Source organism: Plecotus auritus (genome assembly GCF_963455305.1).
Source record: "Plecotus auritus genome assembly, chromosome: 2".
Classification (NCBI taxonomy): domain Eukaryota; kingdom Metazoa; phylum Chordata; class Mammalia; order Chiroptera; family Vespertilionidae; genus Plecotus; species Plecotus auritus.
Genome location: NC_137771.1, coordinates 22943731 through 22969110, shown reverse-complemented (window position 1 = coordinate 22969110; position 25380 = coordinate 22943731). Strand labels below are relative to the sequence as shown.

Genomic DNA, 25380 nt, shown 5'->3' with positions numbered 1-25380 from the left:
GCCCTCCTCTCTCTATTAGTGGGTAGTCGTGGGCTGTTATCCCAAACTGCTCCATTTCCACCTGGAAAAGGAGAGCCTGCAGCACTGGAGAACCAAGTGTGTCTGTCTGTCTGTCTGCCTGCCTGTCAGAGCTCCTCCCAAAGAACCCTCCGGGAGGGTTCTGTCTGTGCTTCTTTTTCCAAGCCCCTCCCCCTCTCTATGATATTGGTCTGGGCCTCAGAGCCCCCTCCCTCCCTCAGCTATATTGGCCTGGCTGGCTTGGGGGGTGATTAGGGATTTAATTATTTAGTTTCTCCAGCTCAGTAGATTAATTCCATCCATCACAGGCAGGCTGAGCCTTCTACCCCTCTCAGGGCTGCCTGGCTAGCCCCAGAGGGAGGGAGCATCATTGCTCACCTGGGCCTAGTATTGGATCTGGGAACAATGGATAAAGTTCTTGTTGGGGGAGGATTTGGTGTGTGATATTGAGGAGATTTGAGTGCCTAAGTGATGTGAAGTGAAAATGTATATGTGTTGCATGGGTATCAACATGTGGACATGTACATAAGGTTCTGTAGCTGTGCAGTTTCTGTGTGCACAAGCCATCAGTATCCATTGGATGAAAATGCACATGCATGTGAACCCCTTGGGACTGTTTGCATTATGTGATGATGACTGTATATGTGAGGGCAGATACCATGTGAGTTGTGTTGGGTAACTCTGCATGGCTTGTAATTGGCCTCTGGATGAACACATGTGTTCGATTGAGAATAAGCAGTTTGGGGAATATGTATGCCCATGTGTGAGGGAGGGATGGTAGGGGTGGAGGTTTCCAGAGGCTGAGTAATGAGTCAGGGCTCCCTGGGGGTCCATCTGGTGGCCTTACCAGACCAATTTGGTCAGAGAGATACACTACTTTAGACCTCCAGGACTTGGTCTCTTAGTGCTGAGAGTGCCAGGGCCTCTACTCAGACCCAGATTTAAATTCCTCTTCTGTCACCTGTTGTGACCTTGAGCAATTTTCTTTACATTTCTAAGCCTCAATTTTCTCATCTATAATGTGGGAGTAATAATGGTATCTAATGATAGTTTGCAAGGACTACACGAAAGAAGTGCATCTAAAGCATTGAGCATAATGCCTGCTCAGTTGTAGCCACTCTGAACCTTAGACTTCAGAGGTTGTCCGGTCTGAGATGTGCCCAATGCTTGAATCCATCCTATACCAACTTCCAGCGTGGTCCTCCAACCTCTGCTCCCATGCCTTCCTTGACAGGACACTCCCAGCTCTATAGGGAGCCCACATCACACTGGATCAGCTCTGCCTGTGAGGAGTTCTGGTTTAGCTGCAGGAAGTCATTTCCCTCCTGCCTTCTCCTGTTTCTCCCCTTCTCCCTATGACCCAGCTAAGGGGTACTACTTCCTGATGGCTCAATCACTGATCCTGAATGTATTGAGCACCTACTACATGCCAGTCTTATCCATACAGAGATAGATCAGATGAATACTAGTTTTCCAGGAGCTCATGGCCTGCAAATATTTACCCGACTGTGTTGAAGTATGGGACCCAAGATGAGGTAGCAACTGCTGTGCCCTGGGGTTGATGGGAAGGGCACTTGTAGGGAAGCTTTTTTAGAAGAGAGAAGACCCGAACTACATCAGAGGGCAAAGTTGGGAGGACAGGCTTGTCATATGGAAGGATCTCACAGTCTGTGCTGCCTCCTCTCCCCATGCTCTCTCCCATTGTGGTCCTGGCTACTGCTCAGCCTAGAATCCAGAGAGGAGAGCTGTGGCTAAGGTACACTGAAGGCTGGAGCAGGATCAGGCAGTGCCAAGGGGTGGAAGGTGCCACCACATAAACCTATCAGTCAGCCAACTCACTAGCTCCAAAGAGTCCTGTGAGGCTGATCCCTGTGCTTGATTCCTCTATGAGAGAGGCCCGGAGGAGGAGACAGGCCCTGGTGTAGGCAGCCTCTGTCCCAGGTCACAGAAAGAGCTTGTAGGAGAGTGTGCCAACCCAGGAGGCAGTCTCTAAGCTCTGGACTCCACAGGGGAACCCGACATTTGGGCCAGAGAGTAGGAAAGGCCAATGGCCTAGTCTGGATGAGAAGCTGCTGCCCAGCGGACCTTGCTGTTGACTTTGGACCTTACCTGTTTTTCTCTGATGGTCCTGATAGGTTCAGGTCTGGCAGCATCCTGGAAGCCAGGGCAGCATCAGCCCAAATCTCATAAAATACATACAAATGAAGGAAGGCACCAGGATGCTAAAGTCAGGAGACGTCAACATATGGAGATATGTGTGCTGGTTGCCTTGGGTAGATCAGTTTATTTACTCATTGCCACAAACTTAGGAGGTAGGTATTGTTATCCCTATTTTACAGATGTGAAAATTGAGGTTTAGACAGATTAAACAAACTGTTCATGGTCATGCAGGTAGGCTGCAATATAATGGTTGGAGGCAGATGATTGTCTTTCCAACACCCAGCAATAAGGTTGCTGGGCTTTCCCTTCCAGATCCCTGGAGATGTAAGAGGAACCACCAGCCCTGGCTGAAGGGGTTGGTGGGGTCTTCAAATCAAGTTCTCTCAGATGCCACCATCTTTGGCCACCAGGGCTACTATGCAGTCTCTGGCATGCTCAAGGAGTGGGAGGTCTTAAAAGGAGTCCAGGCAAACAGAAACCCAGGCTGGATTTCCAATACGGAATCCGCCAGGGACTCTCTGAAGCCTCGCAGGGGTCCTCAAACTACGAGTGCCGCTGCCTGTCCTGCTTAGCAGCTGACTCACCCCGGGCCCGCAGTGCACATAGGAATTTGTTCATAGTTTTTTTTTTTAAACTATAGTCCGGCCCTCCAACGGTCTGAGGGACAGTGTACTGGCCCCCTGTTTAAAAAGTTTGAGGACCCCTGCAAGGAAAAGGAGTGGAGGTCCTTTCTGTGGGCTGTTGGGCACAGGAGTAGAGTAAATGAAGACAGCAAGTGGAGACTTTCATTCATGCAGTAGGTAGTTTTTAAGCACCTGTTCATGCCAGGCATTGTTTTAGATACTGAGAATATACTACAGGCATGAGGCAGACATAGTTCCTGCCCTCCTGGGGCCTATATTCTGCCATGGGGAGACATCATATAAACATGTCATAGATAAAGAAAATAATTTTAAAGAGCAATAAGTGTTATGCAGGCAACGGAACAGATGATGTAGAGAGTACATGGGGGATGGGGCTCGACTTTAGTGCGTGGTCAGGGAAGGCCTCTCTGTGCTGAGACCCAGAAGATGAGACAAACGCCGCCATGGGAATATCTGGGGCAGAGTGTTCCAGCAGAGAGAACATCAAGTGCAAAGCCCCCTGAGGTGGGATTTTCAAAGAGATTATAGGTGGTGTGGGTTATTCACAGTCTGAGCGCTGTCCAATGGGTTCAGGAGATGGATTTAGATTTGGGTCTGCCTAAATGTCTTGAGTGTTTTGGAGCAGTAAGTCCATTTTCTGTGACATTCTTACCTTAAACCAAAGAATTGATTAAATATGGTAAAACGATGGATGAAAAAGACCCCAGGCCTCCCTCCTATTTTGTTTCCCCTTCCTTCTCCATTTTCTGGGTGCAGTGAGAGTAGAAGGAGGTTTCCTTTGGGGTCGTAGGGACTGGGGTTGGGAACAAGAAATACGGAGTCTACAGCAACAGGGCTGGATAGGGGGGTTGAGAGAGGCCAGGGGTGAGGACACCAGCCCAGCTACAGAGATCCTGCCAAAGGCAGCTGGGCAAAGCCAGTGCTGAAATGGTCAAGGGGGCTCAGGCAGAAGTGGATGCAGGAGGAAGAGGGCCTAGGGGAGGAGGATAATCCATGGGCTCAGGAATGTGGGCTGCAGGTCAGAGGCTCTGTGTGAAGGCTCCCCAGTAGCTAGCCCTTTCACAGTGGACATACAGCCCCAGCCACTCCAGCTGTGTTAGGATGGTGGGGGGTGGGGTGAAGAGGACTGGACAGAGAAACTGCAACAGAATCCTGGCCATTCTGGTTAAGCCAACACAGGGAAAGGGGATGGATAGGCAAAGCCTGAAACTTTGGGGTCCCAAGGGCACACATGGCTCACCCACAGGCATAGAGGAGCCCAGGCCTACAGCAGCCAAATGAGTCCCAGGCCTCACCTGCTGTAAGTTCTGCTCTGTTGGAACTGGTATGGGGATGATCTCATAGGCTCCAGTGTGAAGGGACTAGATGGGCTGATCCCCAGCAAGAGAGCAACTGTACCCCTTTGCTGCCATCTGGACTATCATGTCCAGCTTATAGCTCTCCAGACAGCTTCCTGAAGGAGAGTAAATCAGTTAATATCTCATATTTAAAATCTTTAGCTCTGCCCAAGGCATCACTTTGCATCAACCACTAAGATGCTGGCATTTGTCAAACACACCTTTGGTCTTATATGGCTGCCCAAGAGAGATTAAGTGACCTACCTGAAGACACACTATAAACAAATGGAAATCATAAACATGAAAGTACAAATAATGATTGCTACCTTTATTGAGTATTCAGCATGGTACAGTACTAAGGGATTTATATGCTTTACCTTGTTAACTATCATTAGTACCTTTCTGATGGCTCTATTATTATCCCCATTTTATTTATTTTTATTAAATTGATTGGGATGACATTGGTCAGCATGAACATATAGGTTTCAGGTGTGGGTTTCTATGTTACAAGATCTGTATATTGCACCATGTGCCCACCACCCAAAGTCAGATCTTGTCTTGTCACCATATATTAGGGCCCTCTTTTCCCCCACCTCCTTCTCTCTGGAAACCACCACACTGCTGTTTGTGTTCACAAGTTTCAGTTTTATATCCCACATATGAGTGAAATCATATGGTTCTTAGCTTGTTCTGACTGACTTATTTTGCTTAGCATAGTGTTCTCAAGGTCCATCCATGTTATTGCAAATGGCGCTATTTCATCCTTTTTTATGGCCGAGTAGTATTCCATTGTGCGTATGTTCCACATCTTCTTTATCCAGTCCTCTATCTTGGGACCCTTTGGTTGCTTCCATGTCTTGGCCACCACGAATAATGCTGCAGTGAACATAGAGGTGCATATATCTTTGCGAAGACATGATTTTGAGGTTTTCGGGTATATATCCAGGAGAGGAATTGCTGGGTCATGTGGTAGTTTTATTCTCAATTTTTTGAGGAATCCCTAGACTGCTTTCCATAGTGGCTGTGCCAGTCTCCATTCCCCCCAGCACTGGATGAGGGTTCCCTTTTTTCTACAACCTCTCCAACACTTGCCATTGTTTGTTTTGTTGATAATGGCCACTCTAAAAAGTGTGAGGTGGTATCTCAGTGTAGTTTTGATTTATATTTCCCTAATTGCCAGTAAGATTGAATATCTTTTCATATATCTATTGGCTGTTTGTATGTCTTGTTGGGAGAGGTGTATTTTCAGGTCCTCTGCCCACATTTTGATTGGGTTGTTTGTTTGTTTGGTGTTGAGTTTTATGAGTTCTTTATATATTTTGGAAATGAAACCTTTGTTGGAGCTACTGTTTGCAAATATCATCTCCCATCTGGTTGGCTATCCCCATTTTACAGATGAGGAAATAGGCTAAGGGAGCTGAATCATCTGCCCAAGTACACATAGCTAGTAAGTGAGTGGAAAGGGACTTGACCCAGAGAGTCTACACCAATAACTGCTTTGATCCAGGGAGTTCGTGAGTCACCTAGGTCTCAAGAAAGTAACATCAACTGATCTGGCTGGGCACGGCCCCCGGGGGAGGAAACCGCCCTGACTCCTTCCTCTGCAACCCTTTTCCTTCTCTCATTTTCCATTCTTTTTCTGGAAGGTAATTGCTTGGGGCAGTGACAGCCTCCTGGTGAATTACACAGCTGGTTTCCCAGTGAGATTTGTAACAACAACCCCGCCAGCCTGACAGCCCCCAGCAAGTTCCGGTTTAGGAAATAATTGCTGGATTGTGTAGTTGGTGCTAAATTGGGTAATTTCTTGGTGACGGCATGTGTGCCACTTCTTCCATTCCCAGATAGATTCAAGCTGCATCAGAGAATTTGTCACATGCGGCACCCTCCCAGGCGCCTTCACTCCCCACTCCCCACTCACCAGCCAGCCACAGGCAATTGCAGAAGTGACTGCTTCCCTGGCCCAGAGGTTCACCATGTGGGCCGCGCTCTGTGTCCTGGGACTGTAGAGAGAGGACTTGGAGCAGTAAAACGGGAAACATAACACCAGCACCCAGAGTTGACACAGGGCTGCAGAGAGCTTCTTTTACTTTGTACTTATCTGACCTTGGACTTGGAACAAACTCAGTACTCACCACACAGGGGAAAAGGCTAAACCACACTCTGGTTAGCTCTAGAGATGTGGTATGTGGGAGGTTTTTTTATTTGTTTCCTTTTCTTAGAATTCATTTTCATTACTGTGTTTACTTCAGAATGGTGTTTAATACGTTTGGCTTCTCTGGGCTGGCATCCCAGGTGAGAGAAAAGCTAAGGCGTTGAGAGGCCACACTGGCTTTGCCACCAACTCTGTGACCTTAGCCTTTTCAAGCCTCAGTTTCTTCTTCGGTAAATTGGGGAGGGGGATAATATCTTTCCCTTGGAATAGTTGTGGGAATGAAATAAAATGTCCTAAGTGAGAGGATCATGTTCTTGGTAGGCTCACATTCACTCAACAAACACCTGCCACATGCCAGGCATTGTTCTAGTGGTTGGGGATGACGCAGTGAAGAAGATGGATGAAATTCCGGCACTTACATGGCTCACATTCTAGTGGGAGAGACAGACAATCTCTGCATCACTCAAATTGAAAATGGTAATGATTTAAGAGCTATCCAGGTCCAGAGTGCCTTAAGAGCAAACAGCAGGGGGATCTGACCTAGTCAGGGAGGCCAGAGAAAGCTTCCCTGAGCAAGCAACAACTGGGCTGAGATCTGAAGCGTGTGTAGGAGTTAGCAAGGCAGAGGTGGGCAGGCAAAGCTTTCTGGACAGGGGGAACAGGCCCCATGATGGGAGGGATCCTGGGACTGCAAAAGACTGGCCTGGCTGGAGCAGAGGAAGTAAGGGGGAGCATGTTGTGAGAGGAGGTGGAAAAGTAGGAAGGGCCAGACCTGCAGGCCTTGTTGGACAGGTTAGGGTGTTTTATCTTAAGAACATCAATAAGCCAGTGAAGAGTTTTAAGCAGAGAAGTGACATGATCAGATTTGTGTTATCAAATGACCATGTGGATTGGATCAGGGTAAGAACAGCAGCAGGGACAGCAGTTAGGAGCTTTTGCAGACGTCTATGCAGGAGGTGATGTTTCGGAGGTAGTTGGATTAGTTAGCAGTGCTTTCTGCTGCAAATACAGAAAACCTGGCCAACAGTGATTTAAATAAAGAGGAGTTTATTTCTTACCACATTTAGGCCTGGAGGAAGGGAACTGCTTGTGTTGGTTCCCAGGCTCAATGACTCCAAGACTAGCATTTCTGCAATTCTCTAGGCTTTTCTCTCCTGTTGTCAAGACAGCTGCCCTAGCTCTGGCATCATGGTTGTATTCAAGCCAAGAAGAAAGGGGGGAAAGATGATACTAGCAAGCTTTACCCTTTTTATAACAAAGGCCAAATCTTCCTTAGAAAGACTCATTCAATTTTTATATACATATCATTAGCCAAACATGAATGATATGTCCTCTGGTTCCAAGGGAGGCTGGGAAAGGAGGTTGAGAGTGAGTTTTAGCTACTCAGCTAACCATGATTTGGTGGATATGGAAATAAGTGGGCAGATCTATTGTTAGGAAGCAAAATCCAGAGGACTTGGTGATGGATCACATTATTAATCTCCTCTTTGTTTTTCCTTCTTATTGATTATGTTTAGTAATAAGATGGCATCAGGAGGAATGTGATTGTAAAACATAATACAAAGCAGAAAGCCTATGTAATTAAATCTGTATCAATTCAGTCTTTTTTCTGTGTGTGTGTTAATTCTCACTCGAGGATATTTTTCCCATTGGTTTTGAGAGAGAGAAAGAGAGAGAGAGATAAAGGGAAACATCGATGTGAGACACATTGATCGCACATAACCTCACCAGGGAATTGAACCTGAGACCCTTTGGGCTGATGCTCTAACCACTTAGCAACACCAGCCAGGGCTCTTCCACTACTATTAATCATGCCCTAAAAGCTAGCTCTTCTCCCTGATATCCCTGTGTCTAATAATGGCATCATTAGTCTTCCAGTCACGGCTGTTGCAAAATTTAGAGTCGTCTTTCTTTCTGACTCTCTCTCCCACCTCTTGAAAGTATTTGCCAAACCTTAAATGTCTACTGGAACCCTCCTACCCCATCCCTCAGAATTCCTTACTTGGCCCCCTCTTTGTGCCTTTGTGCCTGTTGTTTCCACCACTGGGAGTTCTGTCTTCCTGCCCCACCTATGTCTGTGGAACACACAGCCATCTGAGACTGGAGCTGGGAGAGCCATCTTGTTCCCATCTCAAACACACTCTGCTTTGGGAAGTCTTCCTCAATTTCCCTCTATTGCATCTGGTCTTGCTCTCATCTGAACTATCCTAGCATCTTGGTACCTCTTTCTAGCACAGTCATTTATTCATCTACATAGTGAATATTTATTAAGGACCTGCTCTGGGCAAAGCCCTGAGTTAGGTGCTAGAGATCCAGAGATAAATAGCATTTGGTTCCTACCCTGCAGAAGACCACATTCTAGTTGGAGGGGGGGGGGGAGAGACAGAAACGGAAGCAGACAATTTCAATGTAGTATGATAGCTGCTTTCATGGGGAACCCGGGGTGTTATAAAAGCCCAATAGAGAGGCATAACCCAGAATAAGAGTACAGAAAGTCTTTGAGGGAAGGTGGGGCTTAATATGAGCAAGTGGGAAAGAGGAAGGGTTGGGGTAGGGAGGTAGATGAAAGGAAATTCTAGGAGGAGGGACCAGTTTGTGTGAAAATACAACGACCTAAAATAACCCTGTTATGTAAGAGGTTGTTCCCCTGTTAGACTATAAGCCCCTCGATGACAGGGATCACACTTACATCACCTTTATACACTTCTCACTCAGAATCTTGTTTATGGTAGCTGCTGAACAAAATTTAGTGGAATGGAATCATATTGGAGGGCAATGAAAATGCAATGGCTCAGCACCATGGACAGATCACTAAGACACCTGCAATTGGAGGTAGTCCAACCTGTAAGCTCATTTCCATGTATTTGCATAATGAAGCCAACTGCATTTCCCTAGGGGTCCAAAGGCTCTGCATCATGGGGGATACAATCAGTCCTGGTTTGGGGGGTTGGGAACGGAAATGGGCAAAGCCAGAGGCTGGTTCTCTGAGGACTCTGGGGGACTCTCTGTCCTTTGCTCTCTTCACCATCCTTTTCTTTTTCATCAGGAGCCAGAGGTCCTGAGCCTTCTGAAGTTAGGATTCTGCCTGGTGGTGGGGATCCTGACACCAAGGATGGGACACTCAGGATGGTGAGTCTGGTAGGAGAGTCTGGGAGATGGGGATTAGATTGAAGTTCTCAAATCAGAATTAACTTGAGTTTGAATCTTGATTTAAAGTGACTCACCCACTCACTGGCTTTGTGACTTACCTTTTGAGCTCAGTCTTCTCACAGGATGTGGATAATAGCGACACACAGGATTTCAGTGGGATTAGAAAATATTATGCACAGCACCTGGTACATAGCAAGTGCTTGGGAAATAGTAGGAGATGAGCTGTGAGTAGGATCTGGAGGAAGGCTGAAACATGATGGATATTAGGAGGTGGTGGGTGGGGAGCAAGGGAGGATGAGTCTTGAAGGGGCTGTTGTCTGGAGTCTTTGATGCTGTCATCCCCTCCTGGTCAGCAGATGGCCCAGGAGCCTGGTCTGGGATGAGGGAGGGCGCCGTCTGCCAGCATCTCAGTCCCCATTCCTCCTGCTGTCACCCCCTCCTGCCATAGCTCCTGTCCTGGCAGCTCTGGAGTCCTGATTGGAGGCAGTTCTTGCTGAGAGCTGACCTCTCTGTCCTGTAGCCGTGGCAAGCCTGGGATGGGGGCCAGGGGCACTGCTTTCAACATTTTCTCTCCATCACTCCCTGCCCTGCGAGCCCGCTGTTCCTGGGAGGCGGAACTCCTGGGTTCCAATCCCAGTTTAGGATTCAGATGCTGCCTTTTTTTTTTTTTTTTAATATATTTTATTGATATTCCACAGAGGAAGGGAGAGGGACAGAGAGCCAGAAACATCGATGAGAGAGAAACATCGATCAGCTGCCTCCTGCACACCTCCCACTGGGGATGTGCCCGCAAGCAAGGCACATGCCCTTGACCGGAATCGAACCCGGGACCCTTCAGTCCGCAGGCCGATGCTCTATCCACTGAGCCAAACCGGTTTCGGCCAGATGCTGCCTTTTACAGCCAGCGTTCCTCCCATTTATGGTCTCTCCACCCTTCATGATTCCCCTTTAGTGGAATGGGGGTGGCAGGTAGGGGTAACAGGCCAAAGGGGAAATTCCAGTGGGGAATATTTGAAATCTGGAAGAGAAAAGGAGTCATCTTAAGTTATTCCTTCCTATCTCAGTCTTGGGGAGAGGGAGAATGAACCTGCAGCCAGATGGAAGGACCTGGGTATGAAAGGAAGGGGAGGGGCTTCCTTGCATAATCAAGCTGGATTTTTAGATTTGGATCTGTATTCTCGTTGGTTATTGCTGCTGGGTGTTGTGACCCTGGGGCCTGGCTCTTCACAGCAGTGGAAGTGGGTAGGGATGGGTTAGAGGGTGTGTCTCTGGATCAATTTGCCTAAAGTCAGCTTGTTAAAAGCCAGTTCACTTAATGACTGGTTTCTTTGAATGTTTTGTACATCTGTGTGAGTATCCTTTTATTTCTGGTAACCCTGAGATTTAAAAAAAAAAACATACACAGCCATTTGGCTGCAGGCATTTCCTTTTGTGAATAAATATTTATCAGATTTGCAGCATTTGATGAATGACAGTATTATTTTGTGCCCTTGTGAGTGTCTTTGTCTAGCATGATTCTTTTAAGGACTTTAAGCCCATTTGTGGAAAGATAGTACAATTAATCACCATAAATTGATATGCATTACCTAACGGGATACCAGAATCCTAATAAAAGATAGTTTCAGGTAAAGTGGCCTATTGTTCAATCTGAATCCCTTTTCTCCCTGTCTCCCAGGAGGTTCTTGGGGCCTGGCCCCCAACACTATGAAGAGCCCTTGCTGAGGCCATGAGGGGTTACTATGGCGACCGAGGCAGCCATCCCCGCCCAACCCGCTTTGCTGACCAGCAGCATATGGACGTGGGCCCAGCTGCCAGGGCCCCGTACCTGCTGGGCTCCGGGGAGACCTTCTCCACCGAGCCCCGCTTCTGTGCCCCGAGAGCTGGCCTGGGACACCTTTCTCCGGAAGGGCCCCTGAGCCTGAGTGAGGGGCCATCAGTAGGCCCTGAGGGAGGGCCAGGGGGGACTGGAGTTGCGGGGGGTAGCAGCACCTTCCCCAGGATGTACCCCGGCCAGGGCCCCTTCGACACCTGTGAAGACTGTGTGGGCCACCCACAGGGCAAGGGTGCCCCCCGCCTGCCTCCTACACTCCTGGACCAGTTTGAAAAGCAGTTGCCAGTTCAGCAAGATGGCTTCCACACGCTACCTTACCAGCGAGGTCCAGCAGGGGCTGGGCCCGGGCCTGGGCCGGGGTCTGGCTCTGCCCCAGAGGCCCGCAGCGAGAGCCCCAGCCGCATCCGGCACCTTGTTCACTCCGTGCAGAAGCTCTTTGCCAAGTCCCACTCTCTGGAGGCCCCGGGGAAGCGGGACTACAATGGGCCCAAGGCTGATGGAAGAGGTGGCTCTGGGGGAGACAGCTACCCTGGCCCAGGCTCCGGAGGCCCCCACACCTCCCACCACCACCACCACCATCACCACCACCACCACCACCAGTCCCGGCATGGCAAGAGGAGCAAGAGCAAGGACCGCAAGGGCGATGGGCGTCACCAGGCCAAGGCCGGGGGCTGGTGGAGCTCTGACGACAACTTGGACAGTGATAGCGGCTTCCTAGCGGGTGGGCGGCCTCCTGGGGAGCCAGGTGGTCCCTTCTGCTTGGAGGCTCCAGATGGGTCCTACCGGGACTTGAGCTTCAAGGGGCGCTCAGGCGGGTCGGAAGGCCGCTGTCTGGCCTGCACTGGCATGTCCATGTCACTGGATGGACAATCGGTTAAGCGAAATGCCTGGCATACCATGATGGTCAGCCAGGGCCGGGATGGATACCCAGGGGCCGGGCCAGGCAAGGGGCTCCTGGGTCCAGAGGCCAAGGCCAAAACCAGGACTTATCATTACCTGCAGGTGAGGCTTGGTGGGGGTGGGAAACAGGGCATCAGCCTTCATAGTGTTGTCACCCAGTAAGCTCTGGAAAGGGTTGGATGGGAGCCAGCTGTTGCCATGATAGAGGGTCTAGATGCAGGGAGGTTCTGCCCTGCTTCATTCTGTAAGACCCTGAGCCACTTTTGGGACCTTGGTTTCCCCATTTGTACAATGAAGGGGCCCTTTGATTCTGATGTTGTGTGGCAGTGCCAGGAGGGCTTCCCCTTGACTTGCTGTTTTGGACAAGCTGTGCTGGCCTGTCTTGTAAGGTTGGAGGCAGAATGAGGTTGAGGGTAGGCAGTGGACAGGACAGCATGGTGCTCCCTGGCTGTAGCTTCCCTTAAGTTTGAAGGTCAGCAGTTGGAAAGCAGCTCTCCTGCCCCAGGCCTTCTCCAGACCTCGTTTTTCTCAAATCTGGGTGGTCCAGATATTGTTTGAATATGAAGGTCAGTTCTAGAATGTCCCTCTGTGGAGTTTGTCATTTTGGGGTGCCTGTGGTAGGATACCCACGAGGCTGTGGAAGAGCCCTGGGAGCCTGTCCCCTGGGTTTTCGTAGGCTGGGGGACACACTGGAGTCTGAGCCAGGACAGGGCTTCTTGGGATGGATGGTGTAGCTAATAGCTGGCTTGCTATCCCCATCCGGTCTCACCATTGTCCATGGTCTCTGCAGATGCGGCTAAAAGCTCTGACCCCTCCTTCTTATGGAGTCTTCATCCATCCCACACTGTCCACATTCCATCTTCTTACTGAGATGGGGTCAGGGGCTCATCTCACCTTCAACTTTCCTCTTTTCTGTCTCAGACACCCCTCACATACCCCCTGAGCTGTTTTCTTGAGCCTTCCCATAGTTTTAGGAGGAAAAGTCAATACAAATTCTGGAGTCCAGCAGACTTAGGGTTACCTCCCAAGCCCACATTCCATATAGTTAATCCACAGTCATTCATTCAGTGAGCATTTCCTGGATGCTGCGGATACAAAGATGAAAACACAGATGCTGCTTGCAAGGAGCTGTTTAGAGGTGGGACAGATAAGGAAGCAGATAGTGTACAGTGAAAGAAGGCTGTGATAGGAGAGAGCGGTGGGCACCATGGGAGCACAGAGGAGGCATCTCACCTGCCCCGGGATGATGGTGGCCACGCACCTTCTGGGAAGAATGTCCTCTAAGCTGAATCTCAGTGTAGAAGTGGATTGAGGGTATTTCAGGAAGAAGCCACAGTACGTCCAAAGGGATGGGAATTGAGCTTGTATGTGTCTCTTGGGTGTCACTGGTCTTACTGGTAAGTTGTTCACACGTTAGGACTTCCCTGGGTGGGGAGCTCATGAAAGCTCAAGGGGACAAATGGGTCACAGTGGGAGCAAGAAGGGGTGGGAGACAAAAGGGAGGTTGGAGACTGCTAGGATTCAGGACTTCTGGGTTGGCCTTGGATTGCCCCCTCCCTGGGTAGAGAGGTTCTCTAAGCTGCAATTGAAGGGTCCAACAAAAAGGGCTGAGGAGGGAGTACTGACCTTTCTCCCATAACCGAGCCCTTGTCATTTCTGGAGCCTCACCGCCACTCCGCTGCTCCCTGCTGCTACTCCAGGGCTGCCCTGACCTCCCTGGGGGCTTCCTTGTTAATATGCACCTCACAGTGTCCTGCAGCAGCAGCTACGGAGTGGGAACCCTGCAGTGTGGCAGAGCGTGCCCTGGCTTTCCCATCTGCTAGCCTGCCTCTCTCTGCCTGCCTGTGGCTCCTCTCTGTAGAGTATGAAGAAGGGGAATGATCCATCAGGGTCTGGGGTTCTAGGGCATCTTAGGACTAGGAGGTCTGAACCCATTTGGGGGAGAACATGGGATGCAGGGACCCTCCAGACAGCTTGGTGTTCCCCTGACACAAAAATGGGAAGCTGACCCCATTAGAATAGGTGTCTTTGATGGAGTCCCAATCCTTTTATTGAGACCCTGTTCCTCTCACCAGTCTCCAGCTCTCCCTCAGCCCTGTCTCTGCGTGGGTTCCTTCATGGGGTCCCATCCCATCCCTGGGTCTCTGTCCCCTCACCTAGCTTCATCCCAGAGTCTGTGTCCCTCCCCTGAACCCTGACCCCTCAGACCTCCAGTCCCACCCCAATTTAACCTGTTTTCTTTTTTTTTTTAAAATAATAACAGGTGTTTTAAATCTTCCCTCCCTGCCCCAGTTGTCTCCTCCACACCTTCATTTACACGCATTCTTTACAGTGCCAGGCGTCCTCAAACTACAGCGCGCGGGCCACATGCGGCCCACCGAGGACATTTATCCGGCCCGCCGGGTGCCGCTGCCTGTCCTGCTTAGCAGCCGACTCGTCCCGGGCCCGCAGTGCACATAGGAATTTGTTCATAGGTTTTTTTAAAACTATAGTCCGGCCCCCCAACGGTCTGAGGGACAGTGAACTGGCCCCCTGTTTAAAAGTTTGAGGACCCCTGGAAGCCAACCAGCATGGATGCCCTCACTTTTCTGTCAGTCCATTCATGTAGATCCTCAGCTACCCTCATCCCTTTCCTTCTTGGCTCAAGGGACGCCAGGACCACCCATCCCAGGCTGATACCTCTAGTGGGTTTAAGCCAGTCTCCCCAGGTTCCCCTCCATCCCTGAAATGTCTGTACCCCCCTGCCCCAATTTAAAGACTATCTTTACGGGCTTTTTCACTGGTCCTGAAAACATGTCAAGTCTCTCATCCAAAGAAGAAAATTTTCATCAACATTATTCCCCCCTCCATCTCCTAACTTCGCTTTATATCCAGGTTTTTAGACCATAGACCCCACTTCTTCACTTCCTTTCATCCTTCCCTTTACTGCATTCTGGGGAGAAATCCACTGACACCTAAAAAGGGGTTTTAAATGTCCCAACAGTGGTCTCTTGCCAGCCTTCCTTGAAAGGTACCTTCCAATGCTTATAATAATAATAGTTAACACATATTGAGCACTTATTAGGTGCTGGCATTCTATATGGCTCATTTAGCCTTCCCACCAACCCTGCGATGTAGGCATAATTATCATTACCAATCACAGATGAGGAAACTGAGGCCTAGAGATTGATCAGTTTTGCTCAAGTTCACCTATTTAGCAAGTCATGGGCCCAGAATTTGAACATAGATCTAACTCCTGAGCTTGAATTACTAACCTCTGAATGCACTTGACATTTGACATTATCGACTCCTTTTATTCTTGAAATGTCTCCTGTTTCCACGACATGTCATTCTCCTGACTTCCCTCCTACCCCTCTGCCCACTCCTTCTCAGGTGACTTCACAGACTCCTCTTCCCTTCTTTGCAGCCCCCTTTTAAATGTCAGCGATTCCTCCCCAGCTCCTTCTTTTCCCCTCTGGGTACTTTCATTCACTCCTGTGGATTCAGCTGCTGCCCACGACTCCCACACGTCTGCCTCCAGCCCAGATCTCCACGGAACTGCAGAACCAAACATCCAACCACCTGTTCGACAGTCCTCTGCCAAACTCACCATGCTCAACCCCGAGCTTTCACCTTCCCCCACCTGTTTCTCTGGGATTCTATGGCTCCGTGAGCAGCAGCACCATCCCCCAGGTCCTCAGCCAGCAGCCTCCAGTCATCCCGGACTCTTCCCTGCTCCCTCACCCCCCACATCTAATCAGGCTCACTGATGCTCCTCAACACCTCTCATTTTCATCTCCTCTTCCCCTCATTGTCACTGTCTTAATTTAGGCCTCATCATCTCTTGCCTGGAGAACAGCATCAGCCTCCTAATTGGTCTCTTCTGCCACTTGCGCCCCTGCCCTACTCCTGGCCCTCACAATCCATCCTCTGTTTGGACTGTTAAAATGTTCTTTCTGAAACACAAATCTGATGTCACTCCCCTCCTTAAAACCCTCTAGGGCTTCTCACAGAGGAAAGGGAGGAGAAATGGAGATTTGGGGATATAAACAGCTTATGAGGATGAAGGACAAGGAAGGGTGAAAGGTGACTGAGGTCAGGTGATACTTCGCTGATGAGGGTGGGTTGACCTCTGATCTTTGACCTTTTGGCACCTACATGTCACTGCCCACCCAGACTCTCCAGGGCAGTGGTCGCCAACCTTTCGAACCTCTCGCGGACCACCGGTTGGTGACTGCTACTCTAGGTTGCCCTCAATTAAGTAGCACCAGGTCCATGCAAGATAATGAGGCATCTCCTGGAAGGGAGGGTACGGCCCGAGCCCTGCCTCCTGCTCTGATCTGCATGCTCCTGAGTGTGGCCTGCCCAAGCCAGGGTAGAGTGCCTCCCACTGGCAGTGGAGAAAAGGGTCCTGGCCTCAGATTCAGTAGGGATGTGTCTGAGAGACAGAGGCCCCTGTTCCTGCAGGTGCCGCAAGATGATTGGGGGGGTTACCCCACTGGGGGCAAGGATGGAGAGATCCCCTGTCGCAGGATGCGGAGCGGCAGCTACATCAAAGCCATGGGGGATGAGGAGAGTGGAGACTCAGATGGCAGTCCCAAGACATCTCCCAAAGCGCTGGCCCGGCGCTTTGCCTCCCGCCGCTCCTCCAGTGTGGACCAGGCCCGGATCAAGTAAGGACTGGGAGGGGAGGGGAGGATGGGGGGCGGGCAGGGGGCATGGGAAGCTGATACTGGGTCCCTGCAGGAGGTGTGTGTAGAATGAGTACCAGTCTGCTCCCTGCTTAAGGTTCAGCTGGGGAGTATCAGTCTGCTCCATAGAAAAAAGGGGTCCTTCTAAGGAGACTTATGTAATACTTTAAACAATAAAGAATTTAAATTAAAAAATATATAATTATACTAAAAAAAGAGAGAAGGGGTTCTTCTGATAACCCCTATCTGAGTGCCTCTTTGGGAGAGTCCTTTTACCCAGGAGTCTTCTGTGGGATCTTGTCTGGGGGTTCCTGAGGGGTAGAACCTGCTCAGGGCACCCAATCCTCTCATTCCCTTCCCCTGCCTCCTCACAGACCCCCATTCTGAATCTGGAATTTTGACCTTTCCCAGCTGCTGCGTCCCACCCCGGATCCATCCCCGGAGCTCCATCCCTGGTTACAGCCGTTCCCTCACCACTGGACAGGTAGGGGGAGGCCCAGCAGCATGCCTGGAGGAAAGGGTGGGAAGGGGATTCAGTCCATGCTCAGCCTTGGCCTTAAAATCAAAGGTCTGGCCAGGGAGAGAGTGCAGGTCTGATTCTGGGGGAACTGGGAAGCCAGCCTTGGGACTCCTGGAACTGACTGAGATTGGGGATCTCAGAGTCATCCTTAAAAACCAAGTGTCCTCAAAGCGATGTGCATGTAAGGGCGCCCTCAGTTCTCTCAGTTCTCCAGCCGTGCCCTGGCCTGGTTGCTCCAAGCCCACCCCCTGCAAAAGGCAGGATTGGTTGTACAGATGGGACAGGCAGAGCTGCAGTCTCAGATGACTGGGCTTGAGTTCTTTCCCCACCACCTGCCCCCATGGGACCACCAGCAAGACGTTCTCTCAAGGCCCCCGTTTTCTCATCTGTAAAATGACAAGAGTAGTGGTATTTCTCTCGCAGGGGTTTTGTGAGTATTCAGTGAGGAAATGTATGCAAACCCAAGGTACCTGGCCCCAAATGGCTATTTTCTAATTTTGAGTTCTATATTTAAGTGTAGACTTTCCCTTGACTAAAGGGAAGCAAGGCAGTTTAGTAATTAAATGCATGAGATGGGTTTGAATTCCAGCTCAGCTACTTACCAAGCTGAGTGACCTGGGGCAAGTTACTTGACTTTTTTGAGCCCCATTTTTCCTATTTAAAAATAGGCAGCATAATAGTGTTCTTGGCACAGAGCCAACAGCCCATAAAGGTTGGCTATTTCTACTGTTTACTGGGGGGAAAGCAATGCAAAGGCAATGCCAAAGGCTGTCCCATTGGCTCCTATTGTCGGCTGCTGCAGTCTCTCAGCATCTCTTTGTTACATTTCCTGAATCAGGGAATCTGACTGGCACAGCTATCTTTTCACAGCAGACCAGCCTCTGTGGCTAAAGACACTAGTTAATGCGCAGTTCTTGTTCTACTTGACCCATCAGCAACATCTAACACAGCTGATGACGTGCTCCTTCCCGAAACACCTTACTCAGTTGGCTTTGAGGACACTACACCGTTTAGGTTCTTCTCTCTCTGACTGCTTATTCTTAGTCTGCGCCTACAACTCTCCAGGATCTGAACATTGGAGTTTTTCAGGGCTTAGTTCTTGGATTTCTCTCTACACTTACTTCTTAGGTGAGCTCATCTTATCAGGCTCATGGCTTTGATTATCATCGAGAGCCTGATAACTCCCAAATGTATATTTCCAGTTCAAACCCTCCCATAAATGCCAGGCATGTATTTCTAATGGTATATTAAAATCTCACTTGGATATTTAGTAGACATCTCAAATAAAGATGTCTAAAACGAAACTGCTGATACTCTTTCCCTCCAAATTTCCTGCTCCATCCAGTGTCTTCTCCATTTCAGGTACTGGCAACTTTATCCTTCCAGGAGCTCTGGTCTGAAAGCTTGAGTCAGTCTTGAATTCCTTCTCTTTCTCCCATCCCACATCCCATCTTTCAGCAAATCCTTTTGGTACCACCCTCATAGTGCATCCAGGATCCCACAACTCCCCACTGCCTCCACTGTAACCACTCCGGTCCAGGCCACCATATTCTTTTGTCTGGACTGTTGGACTGCCTTCTAGTGTGTCTCTTGCGCTTGTTCACTTCATTCTCTCTCAATATAGTCAGAACAATCACTTAAAAATAGAATTATACTCACTCAAAATCCTCACCTTACTTAGAAGAAAATTCAAGGACTTTACTATGATATATAAGGCCCTGCATAATCTGCCCCTTGCCACCTCTGAGTTCCTCTCTCACACTGTTCCCTCCTCTCACCTACTCCAGCCATACTGATCCCCTTGTTGCTCCTCTGACACCAGTCTTAGAGCCTTTACATCTACTGCTCCTTCTGCCTGGATCTTCCCTTCCTAGACACTCCCATGGATTTCTCTCTCAGTTCTTTCAAGTATTTCCCCAAATGTTGTAAAATCTAAATTTTAGTTCTCTCCTATCCCAAAATTTCCTATTCCTCTTCTCTGATTTTTATTTTCTTCTTCTTCGCACTTTGTGTGTACATTTCATATTTCTCCTGGGAGATATAGCTTATAATCTTTGCTTTACAGAAGAAGAAACAGGTTTAACACACTAGAGATGTCATTCTATTATCTATAGTAATTTTTTTGCCCTTAAGTCTATGTTTTGGTTTAGTATTTTCCCAGAACATTCTTTTTCCATATTTCAGAAGAATTTTGTCTGCTTATGTTTTATGTATATCTTTTGTAGTTTATAGCTAGATTTTATTTTATCTACATTCTGACAATTGCTTGAGAGTGTAGTACATTTATATTTATTGTGATTTACTGATATGCTTGGATTTATTTCTGCCATCTTAACCTTGTGCCTTCTATGTGTCCTGCTTTTTGGGTGATGCTTCTTCTTTTTATTTTTAATATATTTTTATTGATTTCAGAGAGAATGGGAGAGGGAGAGATAGAAACATCAATGAAGAGAGGGAATCATTGATCACCTGCCTCCTGCACGCCCTCTACTGGGGATCGAGCCCGCAACCCCGGGCATGTGCCCTGACGGGGAATCCAACCTTGACCTCCTGGTTCATAGGTCAATGCTCAACCACTGAACCACGCCGGCCAGGCTGGGCGATGTTTCTTTGCTCCTTTGCTTGCCTTCTTTTGGGTCAGTTGAGTTTTCTTCATTTTTCTTCCCACCAAATATCACACTGGCTGGCAGTTATTATTCTATATTGATTTGGAAATGTATTTTTACTTCATTTTTGGAAGATAGTTTGCTGATATAGAATTACTGGTTGACAGTTTTTTTTTCTTTCAGCACTTTGAATGTACTATTCTACTGCCTTCAGAGGTCATAGCTTCTGATGAAAAGCAAGTTGTTGATCATATTGTTTTTCTGTATGTGATGAATTGTTTTTCTCCTGGCTGCTAGTAATGTCTTCAACTTTCAACATTTTGAATGTAATGTGCCTGGATATAGATCTCTATGTTTAACCCACTTTGGGTTCATTGAACTTCTTTGGCCATTATTTCTTCAGATATTTTTTCTTCCCCTTTATATCTCTCTTCATCTGAAGTTCTCATTACATGTACACTGGTATACGGGTAATATTGTCTCATAGGTCTCTGAGTCTCTGTTCATTTCTAGTGTTTTTCCCCTCTATTCTTCAGATTGGATAATTTATACTGATCAAGCTTCAAGTTTACTGATTATTTCTTATTCTGAGCCCTCCTAGTAAATTATTTTATTTCTGTTATTGTACTTTTAAGCTTCTGAATTTTCATTTGGTTCTTTTTTCTTCTTTTAAAAATAATGTCTAGCTTTTTGTTAGGATTTTCTGTTCATTAAATCATTGTTGCAGTGCTTTCCTTTAAGTCTTCCTTTACTTCTTTGAACATATTTATAATAGCTGCTTTGTAGTCTTTGATCAGTCAAGCATTTGGGCAAATTTTCTTATTTATTTGAATATTTCATAATTTTTTGTTGAATACTAAACATTTTAAGTAATATATTGTAGCAACTCTAGATTCTTACTGTACTTCTCGAAGGTTGTTATTATTTTGTTTATTTGTTAATCTCAAGACTAAGTATCTAAAACCCATCTTCCCTGCCAAATGCAAACTCTGCTGTCTCCATCAGTTTTATTCTTTCTTGTTTTCATTTTTAAGCCTGGTTTCCCAGGGGTTGCCCCTGTGTCTGCCTAGCTTACTGTTCAGCCAGAAATTGATGAGAGGCTATGCTCAAAACCACCAGCCAGTAGGACTTCTCTCTGCTGTGGTTCTATGTATGGCCTGGGAAGTGTAATCTTCAGACTGTTTTCAGGTCTGCTCTGGCTTTTTCTTTTCAGCAGACTGTCTTGTGTTTCCTTTGCACATGTGCACAGACTCCATTGACTCAGGGCCTCTCTGGTTTCTGTTGTGCATGCACCCAGCCTCTAGTTAGCCCAGGATATGTAGAGAGCTTATCAAACTGCTTATGGCTATCTCAACCTCCACCTTGAACTCCCCATTAAATTCCTGGTTAGTCTGCCAGTCCATAGCTTGCCCCAAATTAGGTGAGGTCCCTTTGCCATTAGCACTGAAGCAGCTAGTTTTCACAGCCTGCTCCACCCTTGTTGAACTATTGCAACTAATAGAGCTGGGAGCTGGGGGTAATGGCGCAGCTCCAGGCAAGGATTCCACAGATTCATGCTGTTCTTACCCAAAGTTCAGTACTTTTCATTAATAAATGCTTCTTTGATTGATTTTCAGAGTGATGAAATAATTGTTTTTGGCAGTTTTGTCCATCTTTATAGTTGCCTTGGTGGGATAGGATTTGGTGTTCTCCTTTCTCTGTCATGCCTGAAATGGAAAGTCTGGAAATATCTCACCTACCATCATTATTATCTCTTCAAGTATTACCTCTTCCAAATTCTATCTAGTCTCTCCTCTGAAACTCCTACTAGTTGTATGTGGGACTTCTTATTCTTTCCTCCATGTGTCTTAACCTGTCCTTCATTTTTTCCACCTCTTTACCTCTCTATGCTCCCATCGGGTAAGTTTCTCAGAGGTATCTTCTGGTTCCCTAAATTTTTCTTCAGTTGTGTCTCATCTACTGTTTAACTCATTAATTGAGTTTTTAATTTCACTGACTTTTTTTCCCTTCATTTCTAGAAATCTGATTTGGTTCCTTTTAAAATCTTCATAGTTTTTTTTTTCCAAAGCTTTTATTCTCTTCTTATATTTTCAGTTTTATCTTTTAACATGTTAAGCGCCCAGTCAGTCACCAGTGACTGACACTATACTTTCTGTTTGGAAGACAGAACAGGCTGGGTGCTTAATGTGTTAAGTTTTAGAAATTTTAAGCATATTTTAAAAGTTAATCTGTTTGAGCTAAGGTAACATTAGCTGCTGTTACAGGTAAACCTTGAATTCTCAGGAAGTTTAGTTCTTGTTTGTGTCATAGTTTGTATTAGTTACATATTGCTATATAACGAGTTACCCCAAGCATAGTGTCTTAGAACAACAACTATTTATTATCTCACAGTTTCTGTGGGCCAGAAATCTGAGCACAACATAGCTGGGTGCCACCTGGGTCAGTGTCTCACAGGCTTCAGTCAAGGTGTTAGCAAGGCTGCAGTCATTCAAGGCTTGACTGGAGGAAGATCTGCTGTCGACAGGCCTTAGATCTTGCAGGCTGTTGGCCAGAGGCATCAGTTTCTTGACATGTGGGACCCAACATACAGATACTCACAACATAACAGCTTACTTCCCCCAGAGCAAAGGCTCTGAGAGAGAGCGAGAGAAGGTATCCAACATGAAAGCCACAATCTTTTTGTAATCAAATCTTTGAAGTGACATTCCATTGTATCTGCCATATTCTATTAATTAGTAGTGGGCCAATAAGTCTAGTTCACACTCACTGGGAGGGGATGCACAAGGGTGTGAATGCCAGCAGTTGGAAATCATTAGGGGTCATGTCAGAGATTGTCTGTCTCTCAGTTTAATATTAGCTCATCTTTAGAAAAAAAAAAATTAGCTCATCTTAAGTGGGGCTTTCTCTGTGAGAATCCTGAGCCTGGGTTAGAAGTAGTTCCCCCAGAAAATATTTTAGACTTCTATTTGACAATTAGACAATTCTTGGTCTGGGACCATTTTATGTTAAATTTTAATTTAGGTGGGTCTGGCCCCTGCAGGCCCATGCAGACACAGAAGCCTGTGTCTGTGAGAAGATTAGCTTATAGGTACAAATTCTTAAAAGGTTTGCTTCCTTTCCCTTCCCCACAGTGCCCAGACTATGGGCTAGCTCCCTTATCATCAGTCTGTGCTAATAATACCTTTCCCTAGTTTACCTTTCATCAAAGGTTTTCTCCTTTCCTACTTTCATGCAGGTTCTCATTTGGTTCCGTGCTTCATGTGGGCCCAGAGCCTTACAGCTGCCCCCAAGGGGGTGCTAAAACCCAAGCCCTTTGATTCCTGAGAGCAACCCTTCCCTCCCCTTCCACCTCCACTGGGCTGTTTGTGGCATTGGCTCACACAGTTAACATTCTGAATTTCCAGTTTCCTCTTTGCTTTTGTCCCCTGGGGACTTATCTTGCTTTCTTGCAAGCTCAGCTATGCATATAAAGCAACGTTTGTTATATTTTATCCGGTGTTTTAGAGTGTTTTGAAATAGGAGGGTTTTTCAAGGTTATCTAAACTAAATGCCATATATAAAGTATACAGCCTAGCCCCCAGTTGGACAATCTACCACGGACAATTTTCAATGAGTCCCAACAAAGTATTTTCTTCTAAATATCCTACACCCGTGGAAATATTTATTGAGTCTGAATCTGGGTTGGAGAAAGGCTCAGGTTCTTATTTCCCAAGAGGTTTCTTTTGACTTTGACTCTTCTGAAAGTGGGAGCTAAGGAGCACGGTGGAAGGAAGGCAGTCCAGGAATAATAGGAGAATTCAAAGTATAATGTTACAATTTCATAATGGTAATACAGTAAAGATCAACTTGTGGTATAATATTCCTCTGAGAGTCTATATGATTCTGTATTTCCCTTGGGTCCTGGTCTCCTGTTCAACTCCAGAAACTCCTCTTGGCCTGTGGAGATGGGAGGTGTGTGGCCCCAGGGAGCTTCTCACCCTTTCTATCTCTGCCTTGCTATAGAGTTCATTGTGGGGGTAACATATGGTTGGGATTTCAAGAGCTTCAGAACCCCTGGGAAAGAGAGGTCTCCGAGAGGTATTTCCATTGCGATTTAAGAACCTCATGCTACTAAGAATAGTAGCTGATGTTCATTGAGCATCTGCTGCATGCCAGATATTATGCAGAGTGCTTTACACACGGAAAAGGGCTGGAGGTACAGAGATAAGCTGCTGAGTGAGAGTTCTTCCATCATTGGATTCCTGACTGGAGACCAGATTGCTCTCTGCTCCACGAGGGACCCTCTGGGCTGGGTTGGTTCTAGTGGGGGAGTATCCTGAGCCTGGCCTAGAAGTAGCAGGAGTTAGATCAGCTCCTGAGCCTCAGGAAATACCCTGCTACTGCTGGTCCTTGGTACCCCCAGAAGCCTAAAGATAGGAAACTGAGAGGGAGACTCACAAGAGTCATGGTGAAGCCACAGCTGCCCAGGGGTGGGGCTTATGCCAGTCAAATGTGGGCGAACTTCCCAGGATCTTGGATTGATTTTTCCATGGCCTATGACTTTTGTACACTTGTAATAAAGTTTCTTCAGAAAAAGCTGCCAAAAGAAGTCCAGACAGTCCTGTTTTAAATGACTGCCCCATGTTGGAACCACTGAGTTTTGGATCTCCAGTTAATTTGGCTCTGAGCTTCCAAGCAGCCAAAGCAAAGAGATGCATAGAGTTGAAGAGCCCTGGGGTCAGATCCTTGAGGTGGGGGCCTGAGTTCATGTCAGTTTAACAAGCTCTCCGGAAGATTCTGCTGTTCAGTCAGCCTGGCATGAGAGCCAGGAAACCTGGCATTTAACTGGTTTTACCACGTACAAGTTGGGCATCCTTAGGTAATTCATCTGCCCACTCTGGGGGCCTTAGTTTGTGCATTGGCAGAACGGGATAAAAAATTCCTCCTCAATTTGATGTAGAATCCTGTGGTACCATATTATGCTTTTGAGGCTAAGTTATGGAAACACTGAGCTGTATTTTACACATGGATCAAGCCACTCCTTTGGGCCTCTGTGGACTGCACATCAATATGATGCCACGAGTCTGAGAGATGTCACAAGTTGCAGCCATGGGATACTTGCTGTCACACTCACCCTGTGGACGCTACTGAGGCCCTTGTCCATGACTTCATTGCAGGGCCTCTACATAATCACTCGTGGGGGAATTTCTCTTGGGCTGCATGACAGGAAGAGTTGTGGTTCTCATGAGCGCTGGCCTGTGTTTACCAGATAGGCCCTGAGACCTTTGCCTGCCACTGACTGAGTGCTGACTGTGTGCCAGTATCTGCACATAGTGCCTCACAGGGTTTTTTTTTTTTTTTTACTCCTTCAGATAGACCATGAAGATGGTACCATTATCATTCCCATTTGACA

General features: G+C 47.4%; 1 protein-coding gene across 1 annotated transcript in view; it reads left to right on the top strand.

Moving 5' to 3' along the window:
- Positions 1–25380, top strand: part of DLGAP3 (DLG associated protein 3) — a 59067-nt gene that overhangs the window by 10878 nt on the left and 22809 nt on the right. Inside the window, exons 2-5 of the mRNA XM_080657946.1 lie at positions 9358–9440; positions 11137–12294; positions 16639–16844; positions 17274–17346. Coding sequence (XP_080514072.1) covers positions 11188–12294; positions 16639–16844; positions 17274–17346 — 1386 coding nt within the window. The 5' untranslated portion in view covers positions 9358–9440; positions 11137–11187. The remainder of the gene's footprint in view (positions 1–9357; positions 9441–11136; positions 12295–16638; positions 16845–17273; positions 17347–25380) is intronic.